Below are 24508 nucleotides of genomic sequence, written 5' to 3' on the forward strand. Positions count from 1 at the left end.
TTTGTACAAGATGTTTAGCTTTGCCAATGGATTTTAAGACATCTTCATTGGTAATTTTTTCTGTCCATGATATCTTTAGCATTCTTCTGTATAGCCACATCTCAAAGGCTTCGATTTTCTTGATGGTTGTCGCCTTCAATGTCCATGTTTCAACTCCATAGAACAGAATAGACCACACGTAGCATTTCAGCATTCGGCATCTGACTTCCATGTTTAGGTCTTTATTGCAGAATAGTGTTCTCATTTTCATGAAGGACTGCCGTGCAACTTCAATCCTTGTCTTTATATCTATTTCTGGATCCCACCGCTCATTAAGCCAGCAACCAAGATATTTATATCTTGGCACTTGATCAATATTTTTCCCATTGAGTGTCAGTTTCATTGATGAGGCTGGATGTTTGCTGATGATCATGTATTTTGTCTTGTTGATGTTTATATTTATTCCCATTCTTTGGCTTTCTATGTATACTCTGTCAACAAGTTTTTGGAGATCCATAATGTTATCTGCAATTAGCACGGTGTCATCTGCATATCGTAGGTTGTTAACAATCTTTCCATTTATTGTGATTCCCTCTGGACATTCTTCCAATGCTTTTTTAAAGATTACCTCTGCATATATGTTGAACAGGAGTGGTGAGAGCACACATCCTTGTCTCACTCCTCTTTTGATGTTAATATCACTGGTGGTAATGTTGTCTAATTGAACGGTAGCTGACTGATTCCAATACAGATTTGTTATTAGTCTTATGTCTTGTTCGTCTAGCCTTATTTGTTGAAGGATTTCTATTAAGTTGGTGTGTCTGACTTTGTCGAATGCTTTTTCAAAATCTATGAAACACATAAAGACAGATTTCTGTTTTTCTATGCATTTTTGTATCAATATTTGGGTACAGAAAAGGGACTCTCTAGTACCAAAACCATTCCGAAAGCCGAATTGTGTTTCACTTAGAGTCTCTTCACTTTTTCTATAAATGCGATTCTGAATTACTTTCAAAAATATTTTTAATGTTTGGCTCATTAGACTAATAAGTCTGAAGTCACCACAGGAATTCGCTTTGGGTTTCTTTGGGATAGTGATAAATGTAGATTTGAGCCAATCTGATGGAAATTCATCACTTTCATATATTTTATTAAATAGTTTTTCAAGAAGTTTGATGTTATCTGGTTTGATTAATTTTAAAAATTCTGTTTGCACACCATCTGGTCCACTGGCTTTTCCTGTTTTACTTGTTTGTATAGCATTCTCTATTTCGCATTTTATGATTGCTGGTCCTTGAATGTTATCTTTTATATTTATAGGCTTCTGTCTAGTATCATTGAAAAGTTCTGTTACATATTTTATCCAAATCTGTGCTTTATTCTCTTCTTCTAGAACTATTTTTCCATTTTCGTCTCTTAGACACTATTTGCTTTTTCCTCAGTTTTCCAGAAATTTCGTTGATTTTCTTATACAGATTGAAATTATCATGTTGTTTCTGAAGCAGTTCAATTTCAGTACATAAATTTTTCATCCAATTTTCCTTGGCTTCTTTTATTTTTTTCTTGATAATGTTATGTGTTTCTGTATACCTGGCTAGGTCTTTGTTTTTATACATTCTTCTTGTATCAATAAGAGAAAGAATCTCATCTGTCATCCATTCCTGTTGTTTTATATTATTCACATAACCTACTTCTTCAATACTTGTTGTTACGATGGCATTCTTTAAGCTATTCCAAAGAGATTCCACACTTTTATTTTCTTCTATGTTAATCTGTTGTAATCGCAGGTTAAGCTGTGTCTTGGCACTTTTATTTATGTTCGGGTCTTTCAGTTTTTCTACATCAATTTTCTTTTTCTTCTTTTGTGATTTTTTAGCTGATTTTAATCTAAGACGTACTTCTGCAATTATGGGATTGTGGTCTGATGAGATATCTGCTCTAGGATAAGTCTTTGTACTCTTTATACTACTGTGGAATCTTTTATTTATCAGTATATAATCAATTTGATTTCTGACAATATTATGTTGGTTATCTTGAGGCGATTTCCAAGTGTATACAGTCTTCTGGGTGGAAGTTTAAACCAGGTATTTGCTATTGTTAGATCTTCTTCCTGACAGAACTGGACTAGGCGATCTCCTCTGTCATTTCTGATGCCTAAGCCATGTTCGCCAACAATTTCTCCATCACCCCCTCTTCCGACTTTTGCATTGAAGTCACCCATCACTATGTTTATATCATGTTTCTTTGTTAGGTTTTTAATCTCTTTTAGGTGTTCATAAAACTCTTCAACATCTTCTTCACTTTTGTCAGCTGTGGGTGCATAAGCTTGGATGATATTTATGTTAACGGGGTTTCCCTTAAGTTGTAACAGCATTATCCTTTCAGAAAATGGAATCCAATTTATTACTGATTTATTGATTTCTTCATCTACTATTACAGCTACACCATGTCGATGTTTGTTCTCATCATTCCCAGAGTAATACATTGTCATATTATCTTGTTGACACTTTCCAGATCCTGGCCATCTTGTCTCGCAAATTCCCAAAATCCGGATGCCCAGCCTCTTCATTTCTCTTGTGGCATTTCTTAATTTGCCAACTTCATACAGAGTTCTGACATTCCAAGTTGCAATTTTAAAAGTGGACACCATTTTGAGCCCGGAGATTCTTCGCACCCCTGTCCAATTTAAGGGACGCCGGGAACTTGGGGCCAATTGTAAGGGTTTGCTCGCCATGGTGGTTGCTATGGAGATAAGGTAGAGCAGTAGTTTCTCCATTTGCTTTCTGCTCTGCAGTATTACAGACGTACACAATATAATTATATTGCCACCTGCAAATCTCTGATCACAAGCTTTTCCGTCATCATTTGGCTTCAACCTTGTGTCAGTACTGACAATGCTGCTTCCCAATGTCAGGGGCGGTGACCCCAGCAGGTACTTATTTAATGGCGGCACTACTCGCCATGTCACCGAGTTGTCATTGGGCTTTGTGAGGTTTTAAGTGAAACAGAGTTGCCACTTCTGCTCCCCCACGCCCTGATAGCTCAGTCGCTGTTGGTCCACGGCTGCTTATTCGCCAGATTGCTCTGCTTATATCGCAGCTAACCTTCATATCTGAAGGCTGTTCCCCGATCCGCCACCTGGGGACGCACCCGGTAGTAGTCAGCTCTGCCCAGGGATGGTATATCCACAATGTTATTTTTCAACATGCTGAGCACCTCCTGTTTATCCACCACAATTTGACATCAATCTGTCACATAATCAACTACAAAATCTTCATCTGGATGACAGACTTTTGCAAAATGATCAATCAGCAACAACTACTTATTTTCTTCTAGCACCTTTCTATCATCAGCATTGATTAAACTCATCCTCCTATAGTCATTCTATCTCTAACTTCCTACATAATGAAAAAACTTTTGGATTTACTTTGGTTTGCTTAGCTAATTTTCTCTCAATCTGATTTGGCCTTTCTTACCAGACTAGTGACACTTATTGCCTACACTAAGTACTATTTGTGAGTATGCTGATCACTTACTGTTCTTTAGATTCCCTACACAATGTTCTTGCTTTATATCTCAACATATACACTTAAGCCAACTAGTTTTATTTCTCCTAAGTGTGGATATGCAAGCCTTATACTGCTCTCAAACAATCTCCGACTTCCCATCACTACTGACATTCTTTCCTTCTAATTTCTCAAGTCATGGCACTGCTCCAAAAGTGTCTCCTAAGTTTGTCACAATTACCAGCTTTATAGTTCATCATAAACCCTTTGCTGACAGAAAATTCCACATGTTAAGCAACCTACTAGAACAAGACTGCATGGTAACTCTCCACAACAGGATGCAGAGTATTTACCTTGGTTATGGATGCATCTTCTGATGTTATTATCAGATCGAGCACTCTCAACCCTGTGGTCCCCTCCATGATATGCAGTTTCAGGTAATTATTATTATGTGACACCTCCAGGATTCCAAAGACTCATTGAGGGAGGGTACCTGCTCTATAATTCTCCATCTCCACGACTACAACTACAATCTGCAACTACAACGAACCGCAACTACCATCATTATCTACACCAAAGCCATCTATTACTACTACCACTAGTATTTTTAGAGACAATCACAAACATCCATGCCCACAGCAGGATTCAAACCCACAGCCTTTTGGATGAAGAGAAGATATGCTAACTACTCGGCCAACCAGGCAAGCAATATTATCCTTTAGTGACTGTATAAATTCTACTTCCAATCTATGTCTCCATAGTTAAAGTCTCCCATAATAATTGCATGGCTTGCACTTATTGTGCTACTCTGCTGATGTATGGTATCCATTTGTTCTTGTGGAAATCCTAGGCCATATAGCAGTAACCACAAATATATTTCGTCTTATTGGGCTCTATCTTGCATAGCTTCAAATGAAATCTCTCCCAGACCTAAATCCTCTAACTTCTAATTTTGCTGGTTGAAGTTTTTAGCTATCATCAGCAATATCCCATCTCCTGTCCTACTCACTCATTCCTGTGTGAAAATACGATACCCATTATATTTGATCCCTGTAACTATGCCATTTCTTGTCCAGGATTAACTTGCCTACAATTTTTGAAGCTGTCCAGTGGCAAAATCTACTCTCCTTTATTTCTGATACTTCTGGCATTCACATGCATTTCAACATCCCCATTAAACCCACAGTTAGTCTTGTGTATTGGCATTGCCCACTCATTTACATTTGAAACCTGTGAAACTGCATTCAGTTTCAAATGAAAATTTTAATTTAATTTGAAGTGAGAGAAATATATGAATCCTGCGCACGTGCACGCACACATCTTAATGGAAAAACGTTATGAATATAACACAAACGCACATAGCATTCGTTGACTACTAGAAAGCTTTTGACAGAGTCTTACGGAACGAAGTGTGAACCATACTCAAGAATCTAAACATTCCAAATCAGCTGCTTGGTTCAATAACTAACTGTATCAACAACCAAATAGCTATAAGAATCAAGAAAAATTTACAGAATGGAAATCGATAAACAGAGAGGTGTCAAGGATGCCCGATGTCACCACTGTAATTTAATGTCTATATAGATGAATTAGTAAAGATATGGAAGGAAAATATAAAACCAGCATTTAAACTAATTGTGGAACTATACTTAATAACCCTTTTTTGTTTGCACATGAACAAATAATATAGCAAGAAGTGAAGATGAACTTCAAAAATCAATACATGTCTTAAACATAAGCATTTAAACTGAACTGTGGAACTATACTTAATAACCCTTTTCTGTTTGCACATGAACAAATAATATAGCAAGAAGTGAAGATGAACTTCAAAAATCAATACGTCTTAAACATAAGTGCAAAAAAAAATGTGGAATGCAAATATCAACAGACAAAACAAAAATCACGGCTTTTAAAGGACTATTTCTAGTCAAAAGTAAAATCATGAATGAAAATAAAACTGAAAACAAACTAACTGCTTCAAATACCTTAGATGTGCTGTATCATATATAGAAGAATCTGACATTGACATCAGAATTTCAAATTTTCTATAGATAACAGGAATGATCAACAATATTATCAAACCTAACGAAGTTCAAAAGCATACAAGAATAAGAGTTTATAAAGCTTTGGCAAAACCTTCTGTGCTGTACAGAAGTGAATTATGGACCATAAATACTGCAGAAAAAAAAAAGAATAGAAACTGGAGAAATGAAATTGCTGCAAAGGACAGCAGGCTATACTCTCTGGGACAAAAGAAGAAGCATAGAAATATGAATACCAAAAGAAGTGGATTGAACATATCGAAAGAATGGAGAGTTCAAGACTATCCAAAAAAATACCCCAATATCACCAAGCTGGAGGATATAGAAGTCAGGGATGACAAAGGAAATGATGGAGAGAGACCAGAACAGGGTTAAATCACTGATAGGATGATGATGAAAAGGAATATAAAAGTGAATATGTAATTAATGAGGAATTTCCTCTAATGAGAAAATCGTGAAAGATTTAGGCAACCATTCTTCACAAGGGTATAAGGAAAATCATTTAAAGGAAAAAAAAATGCATTCAGACAGGGACTGGCTTAACAAGAACAGAGTTTTACTTACGGCAAACAGTGAAGAATTCATAGAAATATAACAAGAATTACTATTTACACATGCTCAATCTCCAAAATAGTATGACAATGTGCCAAGGAGAAACTGTTCAAAACACTAATGAAGTATGGCAGAGGACCACACTTCATTTTTGCTGTTATTCATAATAAATATGGACTTATGTGATAGTTAAGCCTGATTTAAAAAAAAAAAGTGCAAGTCTATACACAAGAGGGTATTTAAGTTATAACAATATATCAGTACTGTTATAAATTAAGTGATGAATTGAAGACATGCACTGTACTCTAGGAAATAACTAAAAGGGAAGCCTATTCCATGAGATAGCTATGTAATGATTGAATGAAAATTTCTCCTCGAACTGTAAGGATTTCTTGACAACCACTACATTTTGTATCAGATTTAGAGAAGAGTGGAAGAATAATCAATAACAATTCTGATGAATGGTGATCGTGGGGGTATTTGCAGAAAAGGCAAACAAGGAATATAGCATCAGTGTTAAAGAGAGCAGACCGAACTGGTGAAAAACAGAAGTAAATAATGAATTCACTGTTTTGTTCTGTAACTGATAGTAAAGTATTTATAGAAATCTCAAAGCTATCTCCATTCACCCTAATCCAGTGGTTCTTAACCGGTGTTCCCCGGAACACTTGTGTTCAGCAAACTGGTTAAAAGTGTACTGCCGGTGAAAGATGTCAAATGGAAGTGTCACGTAATAATAATCATTTATTATTATCGTATAAATATCGTTTATTTTCAAAGAAAATAAATCCAAATATATCTATGCACTGTTTTTTTTTGCACAGAGAATCCCTAGTTTCAAAAACATTATCCGCAATATTAAAACCTGTACTAGACCAAATTGTAAATATGGTAACTTACATCAAGTCAAGACCTTTAAAAGCACGCATTTTTTAAAAAAATTTTACTTATCTACAGAAGCCAAGTACGAATCCTTCCTTGCCCATTCTATTTAAGTGACCATACCACCTGAGATTAGCTCTGCTAATGTATTTCTCGATGCTGACAATGTCAAGTTCTTTCCTAATATCATCATTTTTAATATGATATTGCCATTGATGGCATCTGTTCACACTTCTAATCTTTCTCAGGATTCTCAAATCTGTGGTCTCTAGTCTTTGGTAAAGTGTTTTATTTCTACCCCAGCTCTCAGATCCATAAGAAAAAACTGGTTTGAACACTCTCTTGTATACAGCTAATTTAGTATTCCGACTAATTTCTCTCTTATTCCATATGACCACAAGCAATGTGGAGCCTAGTAAGCACTAACTCTTCAGTTTCTGCACAGACATCCTTAATTTCATGCAATTCATTTTTCCAAAATAACTACACCAGATTAATTAAATTTGCTTTAGTAAATGTCTGTAAAAGAGAACAGACAAACAGTACACAGAAAAAATATGAGCTGTCCACGCAGATGCATTTCATTTCCCTTGATTCCGAATGTAGCTGGAAATCCAGCAGAATCAAAAGTAAGATTTTATTTCATATGATAATTGCAAAACCTCAAAGCACTGGATGTGGAGAGTACACAATATGGCCTCTAAAGAACTCAATGAGTCTGAATATACATCATGCATATTTGGTAGTGGCTTTCTTTAAAATGTACAAAAGCACCTCAGCAGTACAGTTGCTGATTTCAAGCGGCATTTTAATGGGGAAAACATAGTCAAAAGAGCAGAAGCACAACAATCATCAGTAGAGATAGGTAAGAAATCGGATTCAGTCATGTAATACTGTCATCAATTAATTTATTATAGTCTAACCAAGTGAAAAATAAACTTCCAACATAATAGAACACTAACAACAGCTTGCATCATCGGTCTCAGATGTATACCACATGGGTGCATAGCAGTCTAGTGTGTATAATATTGAATTTTCAATATAAAAAAAATATACTAGTCTGTATGGGATTCCTATGCAAAGACTATTTTTAGAATGTAGCTGAGTGACAACTGTTTCTATAGAAGAAAGAGACTATGTACCTTGCTTCAAAATAGACTAAATTGGCAATGTGCAAAATGCAATGATAGTAATTCATGTGCTCTGATGATGGATAGGATCCAACTATATTGAGGACTCCTATGCAGAAGCAAGACTTGTACTTGTTCAATGAAAGACTGATTATGGATCACAAGTTCAATGAAAGACTACAGAGGATAGAGTGTAAAGAATATTAAATTCTCTCACTTCTGTTTTATTCTTAGATGAGAAATGTTTGCAACGAATATGCTTTATGTTAAAAAATAAATTCTAAGAACATCTTTTGTTACTGCGATGGTAGCATATCGAATATCATCTACTCCTGCTGCCTTTCCACATTTCAAGCCTTTGATGGCTTTTTCTACTTCAAGTATGGATATGTATTCCTGCCTGCATGCCTGATCAGTGTTTTTTTATCACTGTGCTGTCATCACTGCTTGTTTCATTTAGCAGTTTTTCAAAGTAATTACTCCATACTTCAAGGATATCTTTTTCTGCTGTTTTCATTTCACCTTTATCATCTCTAATTCCTTTTACAGCACTCTTTCCTCCATTCCTAAGCTTCAACAACCTCCAGAATATTTTGCCACCTTCTTGATATTTATTTTCTATATTCTTGCCAAAGTCCTCCCATGACTTTTGTTTAGCTAGTTTTACACACTGTTTAGCTTTCTTACATTTGTCTCTGTATTCTGTAAGAGTAAAAGCTGACTTATTTGCCAGGAACTTTTGATATGCTTTCTTCTTTTCCTTCACTGCCTCTTTAACTTCCTGTGTCCACCAGGGAGTTCTGATTTTTTTATCCTTGCACACAACCTCACCACATGCCTCTCTGGCAGAATCAATCAATGTTTCCTTCAGAGTTTGCCACTGAATCTCCAAGGTTTGATTCCTGTTCTCAAACTCTTTCATTTTCTTTTCAATAATATTTCTATATTTTAGTCTGCAGTTCACATCTGAGAGCTGCTCAACTTTTATTCGCTTTAAAACTTTCTTACATGTTATTCTTTTCAATATGAAATTCAATTTTATCCTGCTCAGGACTAAATAGTGATCACTTCCAATTTCAAATCCTCTGTACACTCTGGTGTCCTGCACCAGGGAGAAAACATCACTATTAACAATAACATAGTCAATGAGACTTTTCTTATTCCTAGCCTCTTCTCTCTCCATGTGAATTTGTGCACATTTTTATGTTGGAACATGGTGTTAGTAATAACCAGTCCATGTCCTGAGCAGAAATCCAACAGATATTTGCCATTATTATTAGCTTTGCTCTTTTCTCCAAATTTTCCCAAAATATTTTTGTATGTCTCACAATCATTTCCTACTCTGCTATTTAGATCCCCAACAAGGACCAACTTTTCCTTTTTCATTGTTTCAGTTGCTTTTTCTAGAGAATCAAAAAATTCCTCCACTTCTACCTTAGTAGAGCCTTCTGTGGGACCATAGGCACAAATAAGTCTCATTGTCCAGTTCCCCATTCTCATATTAGCCCACATTACTCTACTTGAGACTGACTGCCATTCAAGAAGATTAGCCTCGTATTTTGTGTTGAATACTATGGCTACTCCTTCTTTTCCTTGATTGTCATTGCCTGAATATAACATTTTGTATTTATTGCTTAGAAAGATCTCACCAGTTTTGGTCTTTTTTGTTTCAGTCACCCCTATTATGTCGATCTGGTACTTATCTAATTCCTCAGCTAGCTCCATTTCTTTGCCATTCAGGCTTCTTACGTTGATAGTACCGATCTTTAACTCTGGTGATGTAGAGTTGGGGTTTGTTTTCAGATTTGTTCCAGTAGCTGACTTTTCGCTGTTCGCCCTGGTTCCCTGGCGGAAACAACGGGGGCTTTGTTTAACCGGGCGACGCCCCAGCCGGCATGAAATTTTGTCATGTTGTACCATCATTTTTTATTTTGGTTTAACCAATAAGAATACAATTTGGTCGGCTAAATCCCAAATTGCCAGCCCATCCTCGTTCGTTCAGTATCAAAGTAGATACCCAAAAGGGTGCACCACGAGAAGGTGAGGATTGGACATTAGGTCAGAAGCCCTGGTCGGTTCTCCGCATTCCTTTAAAGGCTATGTGGAGGTCTCCTCTCAGTTATACAGCTTTGACCCTTAAGCACCCTCCTGTATACCCCCTTGAGGATGATGATGTACACAGATACTTTCTCTTTCTTTCTGCTGAAAATCTGCGATTCAAGTTTCAAGATAATCTATAACAATTGCTTTAAACACCAAATCTCCTTGCCATTCTAACTTTTTGCACTGACTTTCACATCTAGCTTCTCTAGGCACAAACAAATCATCTCCATAGTATCTCCCCCCCCCCCCCCCCCAATAATTCTTATATAATAATAATAATAATTCTAAATAATACTTCCCTTCTAATCAAATCAGCACGATATTAGAATATTCAGAAGAGAGCTATAGATTTAATATATGACGCCACATTCTCTTCGTGATTATCTTTAGTCACTTTCCAGTAGATGATTGGGGGGAGGGGGGGGTCAATGGTTTACACAGAAAAGATCATAGCACAAAGGAATCTTAAACATCTTTTATCAAAGATCGGCATTTAGAATGTATATGCAAAACTTCTTTTTTTGTGGTCTAATCACAATGGAGAAAGATATATGATAGAAACATGGTTTGCTCATCTTTGCCTATGTGGAAAAGCTCTTAACTTGTCTGTCTTAAAAGACAGGAGAAAGTTTTTTTTTTTTAAATCATCATGTATCAGGGAAAAAAAAAAAAGAAAGGAAAAAAAAAAGTAATTCCCCAGTTACTGATCTGACTGGGAAATTGATTTGTTAGTGAAGTAACTAAAGGTGCTGCAAAACTCAAAGTACAGGTACATACTGATCCATTAATTCTGATTGAAGGTTAAATAATTGATCACTGTTTATAATCTATTTTCAAAAGGAATTAAAACTGCTAATGCTTAAATGATATATAATCAGTAGTTAAAATAATTATAAGCATGCATGGTATATATCAGTCATTTACCCGGTTCTTGAGTTCATCAACATCCAAGTTGGCCTTCTTTGCCCATTTCTCCCAAAAATTTGGATCATCTATTTCAATATCAGACCTATTATTTGATGCTGAAAATGTTGCTTTTGCAAATGTGGATCCCTTTGTTCCACCTTCTAACTGAATGACATGTGTTCTTCTTTGAAGAATGTGATCAATGTCTTCTTCACAAAATTTATCCCCAGCATTATCATCTTCCATTAGTGCTCCATATGCTCCTTTCCGCAAAAGATCTTCAATTTCTTTTTTGGACATCTGTTGATTCTAAATGAAATAATAAAGAAATTAAGATAACTTCTACTGTATATATCAAAAGAAAATTTAAGTTTAGTTTGAAGTGAGAGAAATATATGAATCCCCTCCCCCACCTCTCTCTCTCTCACACACACAAAACAGCAACAACATACCATGCCAATATTTTCTTTCTGGGCATTCATAGACTGTAGAACTGCTTTATCAAGTCCTAATTTCAAGCTTGCCTTATCAAACATTTCTCGCTCGTAAGTATTTCGACATATCAACCGGTATACTTTAACCGCTTTAGACTGTCCTATCCGATGACAACGAGCTTGTGCCTATGTGAGATATAACAAACTTAATAGAATATCACAACATTTAATAAGACAAGAGGAGCTAATCATACACACATATATGGAAAAAATAAGCATGGGGAAGAGGTTTAAATTACTTAGTCAACACCTTTTATTGAATTATTATCAATGAAAGTTTTTTAAAATTTGTTATGTAAGAAAAACAATCTATCTTCCATTAAGGTGGTACATTTGTTCAATGTGTAAATTATAATTCTTATAATAATAATTAATAAAAAAAATCTATCAGGGAGGGGGGGGGGAGAATCAGATGTCAAAACATTTAAAGAGAAATTGATTATTTGGCTTTCCAAGTTTCTGGATGCCAAAGAATACATAATTGAAAGGCTTATGAATTAATGTTTTTCTGTATCCTAAACAGAAAATCAAGTTAAAAAAGCTATAAGTTCAGCATTTATTTCCAAATAAGATTTTTTTTTCTTATAAAGAGAAAACTGCTATTGGAAATTAATGCCTTATAAATCACTTATAAAGTTAAAAGAAGAATTTTAAAAAATTTAAAAAAAAAGATTAAAAAAAAAAAGCTTATATTCAAAATAGTAGTTAAGATAACACTAATGCAATGTGACATGTACATGGAAAAATTCCGAACTTATTTTCTGAGATTCTATAATAATTGGTGACTTTCAAAGCTTTTATTATCATTTAAATGTTGCTGGTTTTATGTATTGTTCTCAATCATTTTATGCTTGATTTTGGATTATTTCTTATTCATTAAGCAACTTTTGACATACTCCAATAAATTTGATTTAATCCAGTCATTTCTTCTTTAGCACTAAGGCTGCAATATTTGCCAACGCTCTCAAAAGTAGGAAGTTGTTCTTTCCAAATGAATATTAATTTACTCCACTGATATAAAAAAAAAAAAAAAAAAAAAAACAGATAATATGAAGATTTAGAATTTTGTTATAGAAGAAGGGGAGTTTCTTATCTCCCAGTAATGCATCATGGGAAATAGGAATTTTTCAAGTCTTCTATAACAAAATTATAAATGGAACATGCAATATTTCATTATTTACTTAATATTAATATGCCCCAATTGTTCCATTATGTGTCTGGCCTCTGATTTGATCTGCTATTATTTTATTATATTATTGAACATACTAACTACACTAATATTTTGGTTTAACACTAAGTATTTATATTTATTATTTTTTTAAGATTTGTTTTGTTAATTAAGCCCCCCCCCCCATTCATCCACCTATTCAATGGACATCATCAATTGCTGTATAGTCACTCTATTCCTCTGTGATGTGCCACCAGTCCTCGTTAGATGGTGGTGTTGTGTGCTTATCAGGAGGCACACAACACTCTGAAGATCAGTAATTCAGACACGCCAACCATCCCTTTCAGTTTTTCCAGTAACTTTACTTTCTAATACTGTTTTCAGAAGCTCTCCTTCCGTCCTTTCAATGTGTCCAAAGCATATCAACTTTCTTCTGTTAATATCTTTAAGGAGCCTTAAAGTTCTACTACTGATCGTTTCTCACAGTCATCAATTTGACTGCCTTTTAGTATGATATCCTCAACAGCCTTCTGTAACACCACATCTTACAAGTAACTATCCTTCCCTTATCAAACTTCTTTGGATTCCAAGTCTTACATCCAGAATCCTCAACTTTGTTCCTGAAGAGATATCCATCAGTCCAGATTTTAGACAAGTCTCTAATTATTTTAGCCATTACTAATCTTCTTATTTAGTACCTGGATCCAGGTACTCAAACTTGCTGACTTGCTCAACTTTCTCTGTTATGGTACACTTGTTTCTCAGGAGCTTCTTTTTCTATATTTCCTTTGAGAACTATAATCTTTGTCTTGCTAGGATTGAGTTGAAGTCCTCCGTTTTTATTGATCTCAGTTACAAACTAAGATCAATAAGAACAGATTACTCCTTACAAAGGAGTACTGTATCATCATCATACCTCAGATTGCTGAATAATCTGCCACCTATCCTAATTCCCCTGTGTTAAGTTCATCTAATGCTACATGTATGGTGTCCTCAGCATAGATGCTAAACAGGTGAAGAGAAAGTAAACATCCTTGCTGAGCTGAAGCCAATCAGTTAATCCAACACCTGATCTTACCAAGGCTTTTTGCTCATCTGAAAAAATAGCTATCAACCTGATAATGTGTTGAGGAAAATTCATTATCATTACTTCTCACAGTGAAAAGTTTATAGTCTATGAAACAGATCAAAATAGGCAGTCTAAAATCTTCATACGTTTTAAGAATCTGTCTAAAGCAAAGAATGTGATTTCTGATACCCTTGACTACCCTAAAGCCTTCTTGTTCCTCAGGTATCTCGGGTTCAACTTTGGCCTCAATTATATTTAGAATGATCGTTAATAAAATCTTGATTATATGAGAGATTAAACTAATAGTTCTATAGTTACAATGTGAATTGTTTCCACAGTGATTTAGTTGAGTGCTGTATGCTTGTAATTTGTACTCTGAAGATGTTGGGTGGAAAAACCAGTGAAATATTAAGTTCAATAAATTATTTATATATATATTTTTTCATCTCTTGGCGTTGTATATAACTGTAAAGCAATATTATTATTTTGCCATCTTTAGATACCCTCATAATTAACTAGCTGAAATGTGTGTGTTAAAATAGGTGTTACCTGTTTAACAAATTCACAGAATTTGTATCTTCTTCATTTATTACAACTACAAAAATCATAAAGATATTAACTGGTTTGTATTTTGCTGGGTTTCAAACCAGAATCTTCAGAGCACAACTACTAGTTACAGTATAAACATAATGAGTCAATGAAACAATTCAAATCATAACCAACAAAAGACCTACTAAGTCTTGATTTATGGTGTAGACATAAATGGCTAATGGCTACACCACAAAACAGATAAAATACTACACTTCAACCCATCTGTCCCCTCTTCTCAAAAACCCAAGAGCAAAATGCCACTATTCCTAAAATCCAAACCCAGCAAAATACAAAATGGTTTGTATTTTGCTGGGTTTCAAACCAGAATCTTCAGAGCACAACTACTAGTTACAGTATAAACATAATGAGTCAATGAAACAATTCAAATCATAACCAACAAAAGACCTACTAAGTCTTGATTTATGGTGTAGCCATAAATGGCTAATGGCTACACCACAAAACAGATAAAATACTACACTTCAACCCATCTGTCCCCTCTTCTCAAAAACCCAAGAGCAAAATGCCACTATTCCTATCTGCTATGACTATGAGGCACCCTACTGAAGCGAAAGTACTAAGGAAATATAACCTTCACACCACACTCAACTCCCATAACACCCCTGATCCACTCACTTAAGGACAAACTCCTTCCTCTTTTGCATACTGGAGTACATGAGTGTTCTGTAATTCCAACACAAGCTACTATAGGCACACAGGAAGATCTAATAGCATTTGCTTCAGAGAGCACAAGAAACAAATTCACTATCATCATTATAGCAAGTCAGCACTGACATATCATGCTATAGACACTACTCTTACAGATAGGATTAAATGGAAAAAATCAATGTGCTATATAGAAGCCATTACAAGTTGGAAAGATTGTTTTTACAGTTGCCAATTGCAATGAAGCATGCTTCAAACCATAAAATATGGCTGCATTAAACTGCCAAAAATTTGGAAGGCAATAATCATCTTAAGATCAACTTCAACCTTACAACAGTAAAATCTACATCAGTGGGCACCAAATTATGACTTTAGGTCTTTTGTCTTTTTATCTCAATTTTTCATAATTTAAAGGCCTGGGTTGCACAGTAGTTCAACCATCAGGATGCAGGTGTGTATAGCGTGCTGCCGCCTGCTTACTGGAGACCTGAAGTTGCTTGAACAAATTCTAAGTATGATGTCTAGAGTATGATTTCTGGATTAAGTAAAAATAAATAAACAAAAAATATATAAAATTAATAACAATTGAAAATGAAATAATTAGCTACCTATGGCACAAATATGCTATACATTTACAAATAAACCTTTGCAGGGTGGAAGCAACATAAAATCCTGGGCAGAAATTTTCCTGCTTATTATTAGTGATCTTTTCCTTTTCCAGAAATTTATCCTTATTTCTATAGGAATAGGATTCATTTTGTTTCCTACACTTAGGTCTCTAGCAGGATCCAAGATGACTTTTCTCTAATTAACTGTCCTTTGTAATGAGTGAAAAAAATTTCCTCAATTTCATTCATAGTAACAGGTTCTGTGGAACCACAGACCCAGATAAGTTGCACTGCCCACTTCTCATTTTAAAATTTGCCTGTATCACACTTAAATCAACTTCTATTCAATGGGTTTACTTTTGAGTTTATTGCTGGATACCATAAACATTTCCTTCTTTCTGTGATCCCAAGTATATGAATTAATCAATTTATTATTTACCATGCACCTGTTTTAGTGCTCTTCATAACAAGAACAAGCATATGAACCTTCTATTTCAGTAATTCTTTTGTTACTTCCACCTCTTTTCTACTGATATTTCTCACAGTGGTAATTACCATCAATTAATTTAAGTTTGTTAAATTAACAATAGCTTGGTTCCATTTAGTTAAGTAAATGGCAAATGAGTATGACTTCTTATATAAGTGACATAGGTTGGACATCAATATTGAAGCATAAGTTTTCGTAGTGAAATTTGAGAAATATCACTAGTACTTCTGGACCTGATAATATTGGTATCTAGATTATGCAGAATTTTTCTGATATCTCTCTGGCAAAAGATAACAGGAGACATATGATGAGCAGCCTGTAATAAAGTGGGAGATGATTTCCTTTGTCATAAGTACAGAATCTGATGCCAAAGGTCAACTTTCCAAGCGACATTACCATGACATATATCTGGATATGAGAGAGGTAGAAATGTGGAAGAGAAGTTGCACTCAAGAGACTTCCTGGAAGGCACAGCTGTTTTTGAGCAAGAGGCAAGTCTGTTAATATTTGGCACTTTACAATGTATTTAACAGATGGGTGAAGTTGAGAGTTTTGATTTGAGCCAATTTAAGATGTGCTTATTTTTCATTTTTTTAATTTAAATCTTGGACTGCTTCAACATAACAGAAAACCAAGGGTTTCATGTGAAGTGATGAATGAGTAAAGAACAAAGATCATATCATGTACTTGTTCAGAGAGAGTAGAATCATATCTGGTCATTCTATCTGAAAAGTCCATAGAACATGAAGCAGGATTGGAGAAAGACTATCTACAGAAATGGAAATGAGGGACAATGTTCACATCTGATTTACCAAGAAGATAATATCAGCAGTATATCTGGAATGATGGGTGATTAAGAAAAGGTCTGGAGTGTTGGTAGAATTAAGATTATCAGGTTCTAGTAGAGAGGTGGGTGACCAATTTGTGTTAGTTCATATCAGCAGTATATCTGGAATGATGGGTGATTAAGAAAAGGTCTGGAGTGTTGGTAGAATTAAGATTATCAGGTTCTAGTAGAGAGGTGGGTGACCAATTTGTGTTAGTTCATTACTATACAGCAAATTTGGCTTCTCTTTCACTGTTCCCATAGAAGGAATCATGCAGAATGTAAGGAGGATAGGCAAGAGTGAACTGTAGTTGTGGCTGATGCGAGCTGTGATACAGACAGGAATATAAGCAAGTCATGGTGCCGTGTCAATAATGTTTATACCAAAGCCTTGATGCTGATAAAGTGGATGAGGAGATTATTATTATCTTATATGAGATAAAAAGAGGGAGGGGGATTGTTTTATATAATCACCACCTTTATTTTGGAGAAGGAGAGGGGGAGATATGCTTTAACCACAGTGTCAAAATTAAAATAGTATCGTTCATGTTTGATATTATAAATAAAATTTTTTAATCTTGTGCATGTACAAATCTACAAGCAATAAAATCATTTTCTAAAAAAAACAAGCAAAATTTAATTACATAATCTTATTAATCTAATTACATAATGGGCAATTTCAAATAAATTAGAATAATGATATCAAATGAACACTGCAACCAATCCCCCCCCCCAAAAAAAAACCGAATGAACATTATCCAGAAAAACTTAAAATGCAAATTTCAAAAGTTACATTTTAACTTTTAAAGATGATTTTTTTAAAAAACTTCACAAATTGGAAATTTTAAAAATATTTTTAATCATCTTTAAAAATGATTACTGAAGTCTGAATATACATGAATCAGATATGCTGTAAAAGCATTTAAATTTCAATCTTAGTGAAACTTAATTAGCAAATTAAGTTAACTTTGAAAACAATTCCGACACTCTAGAAGAAAGATCGATTACTAAGTCTCCATATAGATAATGGGGATATGGGATTGGCAGAGTAAGATACAGGCATAGTGCAGAGTAAGAGCTGTGTTGTAGATGTGTACAGATGTCTTTTTTTAAAGGATATTAGTCATTTAAGTAATTATATTTAGTTATATCTTACTTATTTTAAACTGTAAAATTGAGTGAGTTTGTGAAATTTAATACAGGATATGGTGGTCTGAAAAGTTCTCAGCCTAACAATGAAAAACAAATTTATAATTCGGTTTTTCATTGTTTTATTTTTCAACATAATCTCCCTTAAGACTAATACATTTATTCCAGCAATGCTGCAGTGATATTATCCCGGCCCTGTAATGGTTCTCAGTAAGATCTGCAAAATACTCCTCTACAGCTGCAATCACCTCTTGATTCGAAGAAAAACGCTGACCAGTGAGGGGAAGGGTTTTAGTTTTGGGAAGAGATGGAAGTCAGAGGGAGCCAAATCTGGGGAATAGGGTGAATGTTCCAACAATTCATAGTGCAGATCCCTTAATTTTCCCATTGCCAAAACACTTTCGTGGGCAGGTACATTGTCCTCATGAAAGATGAATTTTTTTCTTCTTCTGCAAACCGGATCTTTTCTTATGAAGAAGTTTTTCAAATAGTCTTGTTAAAAGATCGGAATAATATTCCCCACTTATTGTCTTACCCTTTTTCAAGATAATTAATAAACAAAATGCCTTTAGCATCCGCAAACACTGATGCCATGACCTATCCTGCTGATGAAACCGACTTCATCTTCTTTGGCACTGAACAACTGGCATCTGTCCACTGTTTTGACTGTTGTTTGGATTCTGGTGTGTAATGGTGAATCATGTGTCACCCATAGTAATAAATTGATGCACAAAATTAGTTTTATTCTTGTTAAAACGCTCCAAGCACTGTTCAGAGATTTTCATGCAAGTGCATTTTTGATCTGCTGTGAGCAAGCATGGCATCCATCTTGCACAAAGCTTTTTCTTATGCAATTCTTCATGCAAAATATATCACACATGTTCTTTTGAAATTGCTATGGTCTCAGCAATTTCACGCACTTTGACTTGCTGATCATTCAATACCATATCATGCACGTAAACCTTCTTTTACAAAGAATTTTATAACCGCATGATACTCGATTTTATCCATTTCAAGGGATACAGACAACATATTGCTTCAGACAGCAGTATAAAACAATAAAACAAACTACTTGATAGAATGACTTGCAATTTCACATGGATGCTTATGACAGATGTACCAACTTTAGAAGAAAAAAATCTTGTCGATACTGTTGCCATTTATGGTCAACCCAAAAAACGGGACATTCAGCTGATCGTCAACACTGTTTCTCATTATAAATATGGGCAAAAAATTATTATTTATAGAAAATTACTTATCTATATCGGTGTCCTAACACATCATTTCACATTTCACACATGCAAAACAGATGAAACTCTGGGAGGAAAAAAAAAAAAAAAAAGCAACTGAAGACAAATGACAACCTTCAATTGGATTGGTTGACACAATAACTAATCCCAGCCACTGATTTCTCTGTGCTATTATTACAAATATAACAGCAGTTAGAATTGAAGGAAGTACAGGAAGATGGTTTAATGTTAAATCATGTGAGACAAGGATGTACATTATCCCCTCTGTTATTCATTATCTATATGGATTACATTATGAAGGAAAGTGGTATTAAACATGATATCAAAATTGGAGATGTTAATGTCAGCTCTTTGCTTTATGCAGACGATGTTATACTTCTAAATAAATCCACTACAAGTCTGCAAGATTCTCTGACTAAATTGAATAGCTGTTGTAATAGATATGGTATGAAGGTCAGCAATAAAAAGAAAAAGACAATGAAAATAGGCAGAATCATTGAAAATGTCAACTGTGTTGTGAATGGAACCTGTGGAACAAGTGAAACATTTCAGCTACTTAGGCACGATTTTTACTGAACATGGTAAATTAAATATAGAAATAGACAACAGACTCAGCAAAACTGGCATGGTAGGAAGTCAATTGAATAAATTCATATGGAATAAGAGAGAAATTAGTCGGAACACTAAATTAGCTGTATACAAGACAGTGTTCAAACCAGTTTTAACTTATGGATCTGAGAGCTGGGTCAGAAGTAAAACACTTGACCAAAGACTAGAGACCGCAGATATTAGAGTCCTGAGAAAGATTATAGGCATGAGCAGATGGCATCAATGGCAATATGACATTAAAAACTAGGATATTAGGAAAGAACTTGACGTTGTCAACATCCAGGAATGCGTTAGCAGAGCTAATCTCAGGTGGTATGGTAACTTAAACAGAATGGGCGAAGAAAGATTAGCAAAACAAGTATTCTCTGCCAGGTTGGCAGGAAAACGACCCAGAGGAAGTTCTCAAACTCTTTCATTTTTCCTTCAATAATCTTTGTGTATTTTAGTCTACAGTTCACATCTGAGAGCTGCTCAACTTTTATTCGCTTTAAAACTTTGTTACATGTTATTCTTTTCAATATGAAATTCAATTTTATCCTCCTCAAGACTAAATAGTGATCGCTTCCAATTTCAAATCCTCTGTACACTCTGGTGTCCTAAACCAGGGAGAAAACATCACTATCAACAATAACATAGTTAATGAGACTTTTCTTATTCCTTGCTCTCTACATGTGAATTGTGCACATTTTTATGTTGGAACATGGTGTTAATAATAACCAGTCCATGTCGTGAGCAGAAATCCAACAGATATTTGCCATTATTATTAGCTTTGCTCTTTTCTCCAAATTTTCCCAAAATATTTTTGTATGTCTCACAATCATTTCCTACTCTGCTATTTAGATCCCCAACAAGGACCAACTTTTCCTTTTTCATTGTGTCAGTTGCTTTTTCCAAAGCCTCAAAAAATTCCTCCACTTCTACCTTAGTAGAACCTTCTGTGGGACCATAAGTCTCATTGTCCAGTCCCCTATTCTGATATTTGCCCAAATCACTCTACTTGAGACTGACTGCCATTCAAGAAGATTAGCCTCGTATTTTGTGTTGAATACTATGGCTACTCCTTCTTTTCCTTGATTGTCATTTCCTGAATATAACATTTTGTGTTTATTGCTCAGAAAGATCTCACCAGTTTTTCTTTTTTGTTTCAGTCACCCCTATTATGTCGATCTGGTACCTATCTAATTCCTCAGCTAGCTCCATTTCTTTGCCATTCAGGTTTCTTATGTTGATAGTACTAATCTTTAACTCTGGTGATGTTGAGTTTGGGTTTGTTTTCAAATTTGTTCCAGTAGCTGACTTTTCATTGTTCGCCCTGGTTCCCTGGCGAAAACAATGGGGGCCTTGTTTAATAGGGCGACCCCCCAGCCGGCACGAAATTTTGTCATGTTGTACCATCATTTTTTATTTTGGTTTAACCAATAAGAATACAATTTGGTCGGCTAAATCCCAAATTGTCAGCCCATCCTTGATCCTTCAGTATCCAAGTATATACCCAACAGGATGCACCACGAGAAGGTGAGGATTGAACATTAGATCAGAAGCCCTGGTCGGTTCTCCACATTCCTTTAAAGGCTATGTGGAGGTCTCCTCTGAGTTATACAGCTTTGACCCTTAAGCACCCCCTACGGATGACGTTATACTTCTAAATAAATCTGCTACAATTCTGCAAGATTCCCTGACTAAATAACTGTTGTAATAGATATGGTATGAAGGTCAGCAATAACAGACAATGAAAATAGGCAGAAACATTGAAAACAAACTGCATTGTGAATCGATAACCTACAGAAGCAAACATTTCAGCTACTTAGACATGATTTTTAGTGAAGATGGTAAATAAAATAGGGAAATAGACAATGGAATCAACAAAGCTGGTATGGTAGAAAGTCAGTTGAATAAATTTATATGGAATAGGAGAGAAATTAGTCAAAATACTAAATTAGCTCTATAGAAAACAGTGTTCAAACCAATTTTAACTTATGGGTCTGAGAACTGGATTAAAAATAAAACAGTGGACCAAAGACTGCTGCAGGTGAGACTTCTGAGAAAGATTAGGAGCGTGAACAGATGGCATCAATGGCAATATCATATTAAAAACGAGGATATTAGGAAAGAACTTGACATGGTTAGCATCCAGGAATGTGTTAGCAGAGTAAAGCTCAGGTGGTATTGTCACTTAAACAGAATGGAATAGGAAAGATTAGCAAAATAAGTGTTCTCTGCCAGGTTGGCAGGAAAAAGACCCACAGGAAGACCAAGATATAGGTGGAGTGATATGGTAAAAAGTGCCTTAGAAGATAGAAATATAAGATCTGATAATGTTGTCTAGACAGGTAACAGACTGATTTAGAGGAAAATTGTAGATAAGAAGTTAGTAATGATATAAATTTTTCATGTAGTACTATCATATCGTATAAAACCCTTGAGGGTACTTGTCAGGAATTTGAGGATGATTATAATGAGTACAATTTTCCAAACTTTTGGGATATAAAGGCACTCATTACAATTAAGAGGTAATACATAGTATGTAAAATTAATACAAAATATGAAATACATAAAGACATGAGATGAAATATTTGTAAAATAATTATTGTTTTTTTAACTATGGTACACATGTTAATGATTAAAGTAGTCCCCCCTTTATTCCTTTTAAATAAGGGGCTGTCATTTTTGTTTTAATTTCATCACCATTCTTGATTTTTGGCTGAAGCAACTCAGGCTATAAGACCAGTGTATTACGTCTGTTAATTTTATGCAGGGCCGTTGAGAGAAATTTTCAGGCCTGTGAGAAGTCTGTGGTCCGTGCCCCACTTAAAAAAGTACATCACTTTTGTTTAATAAAAAAAGTTCATATAAAACATTAAACATTTATTTAAAAAAGTGTACAATAAATTCAAAATTCAATACATTACATACCATACAAAATACAAACATTAAATAAAGAGAATTTTTATTGCCTCATCCACTTCCTCACTTTATGGTTAGCGAAATCTTTAATCACCTCGTCATAATCAATTTTCATTGCCAGGTCATGTTCTATTGATAACAAAGCCAGCTCGTTTAATCTTTCCTGGAGCATTAATAAACTACTGAAGCTCTTTTTTGCTGAAAGTTTACTAAATGCTCTTTCACCTTCAGCAACTGTTACTGGTATTGTACAAAAAATTCTGATTGAAGTACATATTTCGGTAAAAACACCGTGAAGTTGAAATTTATAAATGTTATTTAATAAATCTAGTCCTGGTATAACATCTTTAACCGTGGTGTTATAAATCTTTTTTATGTGATAGATTTCGTCTTTCAGAGATGATGTTAAGTCTTTCAAATATTTATTTATTAAATTAATGCATGAGTCAGAAATTTCTTGATGATTCATTGTTTGACAATTTAATATTGGTGAAAATAAATTCTGAATGTTTTTTAAAGATGGGAAATGCATGTGAAGTTGGGAAATAATTGTATCCAGTGGATACGATTATTTCCCAGGCCCGTGACAAAAGTCTCATATGTCACTCCTCAGCAGCTCTGATTGTATGTGTCATTATGACTAGTTTTTCTGTTTGGTGGGATGAAAAAGAGTTTCTGGGAGGTAAAACTCTGACACCAACAATATAAGATTGGTAACTCATCATTATAGTTGAAAAGCCACGATAAATTCTACATGTCCTAGATGGGATTCAAATCCATATTTTTGGATAAAGGCCATTGTCACAACTGGCTGAGCTATAGAGGATCCTTGGAATAAAAGGGATTAAAAATATATACACAGGAAGACAGGTGTGCCAAGATGAAAATGTATTTCACGGATTGATAGAAGTATAGTTCGCCCACCGATTAGAGACCCTTCGACACTTCTGCGCATGACCCAAAAAGGAGAATCCATTCCGATATCAATCTATCTTCTGGGATGAGTTTGTTTATTATAACAGGTTGGAAAATTTAGCTTTTCTTGTACGAATATTGTAGTTTTTAAAGTGTAACTATTTTGCTAGTATAACAGTTTGAAAAATGTATGTAGAGTATTAACAAAATTAAAAAAGGTATAGCATGAAACCAAAATTTAACGAAATTTATTTTTAAGAAAGTTTTCTAGAAAATAAAAATAATTATACAGAAAAACAGAAATTTTTTTCAAATGAACTTAGATATTCTAAACTTACAGTTGAGAAAACTGAGACACTTGAATGTCCAAAACCAATTAATTATTTATGACTTGTTGTGACTCTTTTAACAAGCCCATGCAAAAAAAAAAAGGTTGGAAAAAAATGCCATTATCAAATCCTTTTAATCTTCATAGTCATCTGAATCTACATTCTTCTTTAGACTACCAACATTTTCCATAAGTTAAATTACTATCAATCCACATTTCATCTAGATATACAATCGGTCTTTTCTCCTCCCTGAAACGTCGTATTGCTCTCAAATACTGTGTTCTAGATAAAACAATGTCACTTCACTCCTTCATAAGTTTCCTTTTATTCTGGGACTTTTGAAAAC

The 24508-nt window shown here is 34.6% G+C and overlaps 1 protein-coding gene across 1 annotated transcript in view; it reads right to left on the minus strand.

The window, feature by feature from the left end:
- The window catches only part of kis (chromodomain helicase DNA binding protein kismet), a 945984-nt gene that overhangs the window by 547702 nt on the left and 373774 nt on the right, over positions 1-24508 (minus strand). The window contains exons 23-24 of the mRNA XM_090408660.1: positions 11553-11720; positions 11119-11409 (exon numbers count right to left, since the gene is read on the minus strand). Of these exons, the coding sequence (XP_090264786.1) occupies positions 11119-11409; positions 11553-11720 (459 nt within the window). The remainder of the gene's footprint in view (positions 1-11118; positions 11410-11552; positions 11721-24508) is intronic.

This window comes from Typopeltis vanoorti, chromosome 18 (assembly GCF_054136105.1).
Source record: "Typopeltis vanoorti isolate ZY-2024b chromosome 18, IOZ_Tvanoo_1.0, whole genome shotgun sequence".
Taxonomy (NCBI): Eukaryota; Metazoa; Arthropoda; class Arachnida; order Uropygi; family Thelyphonidae; genus Typopeltis; species Typopeltis vanoorti.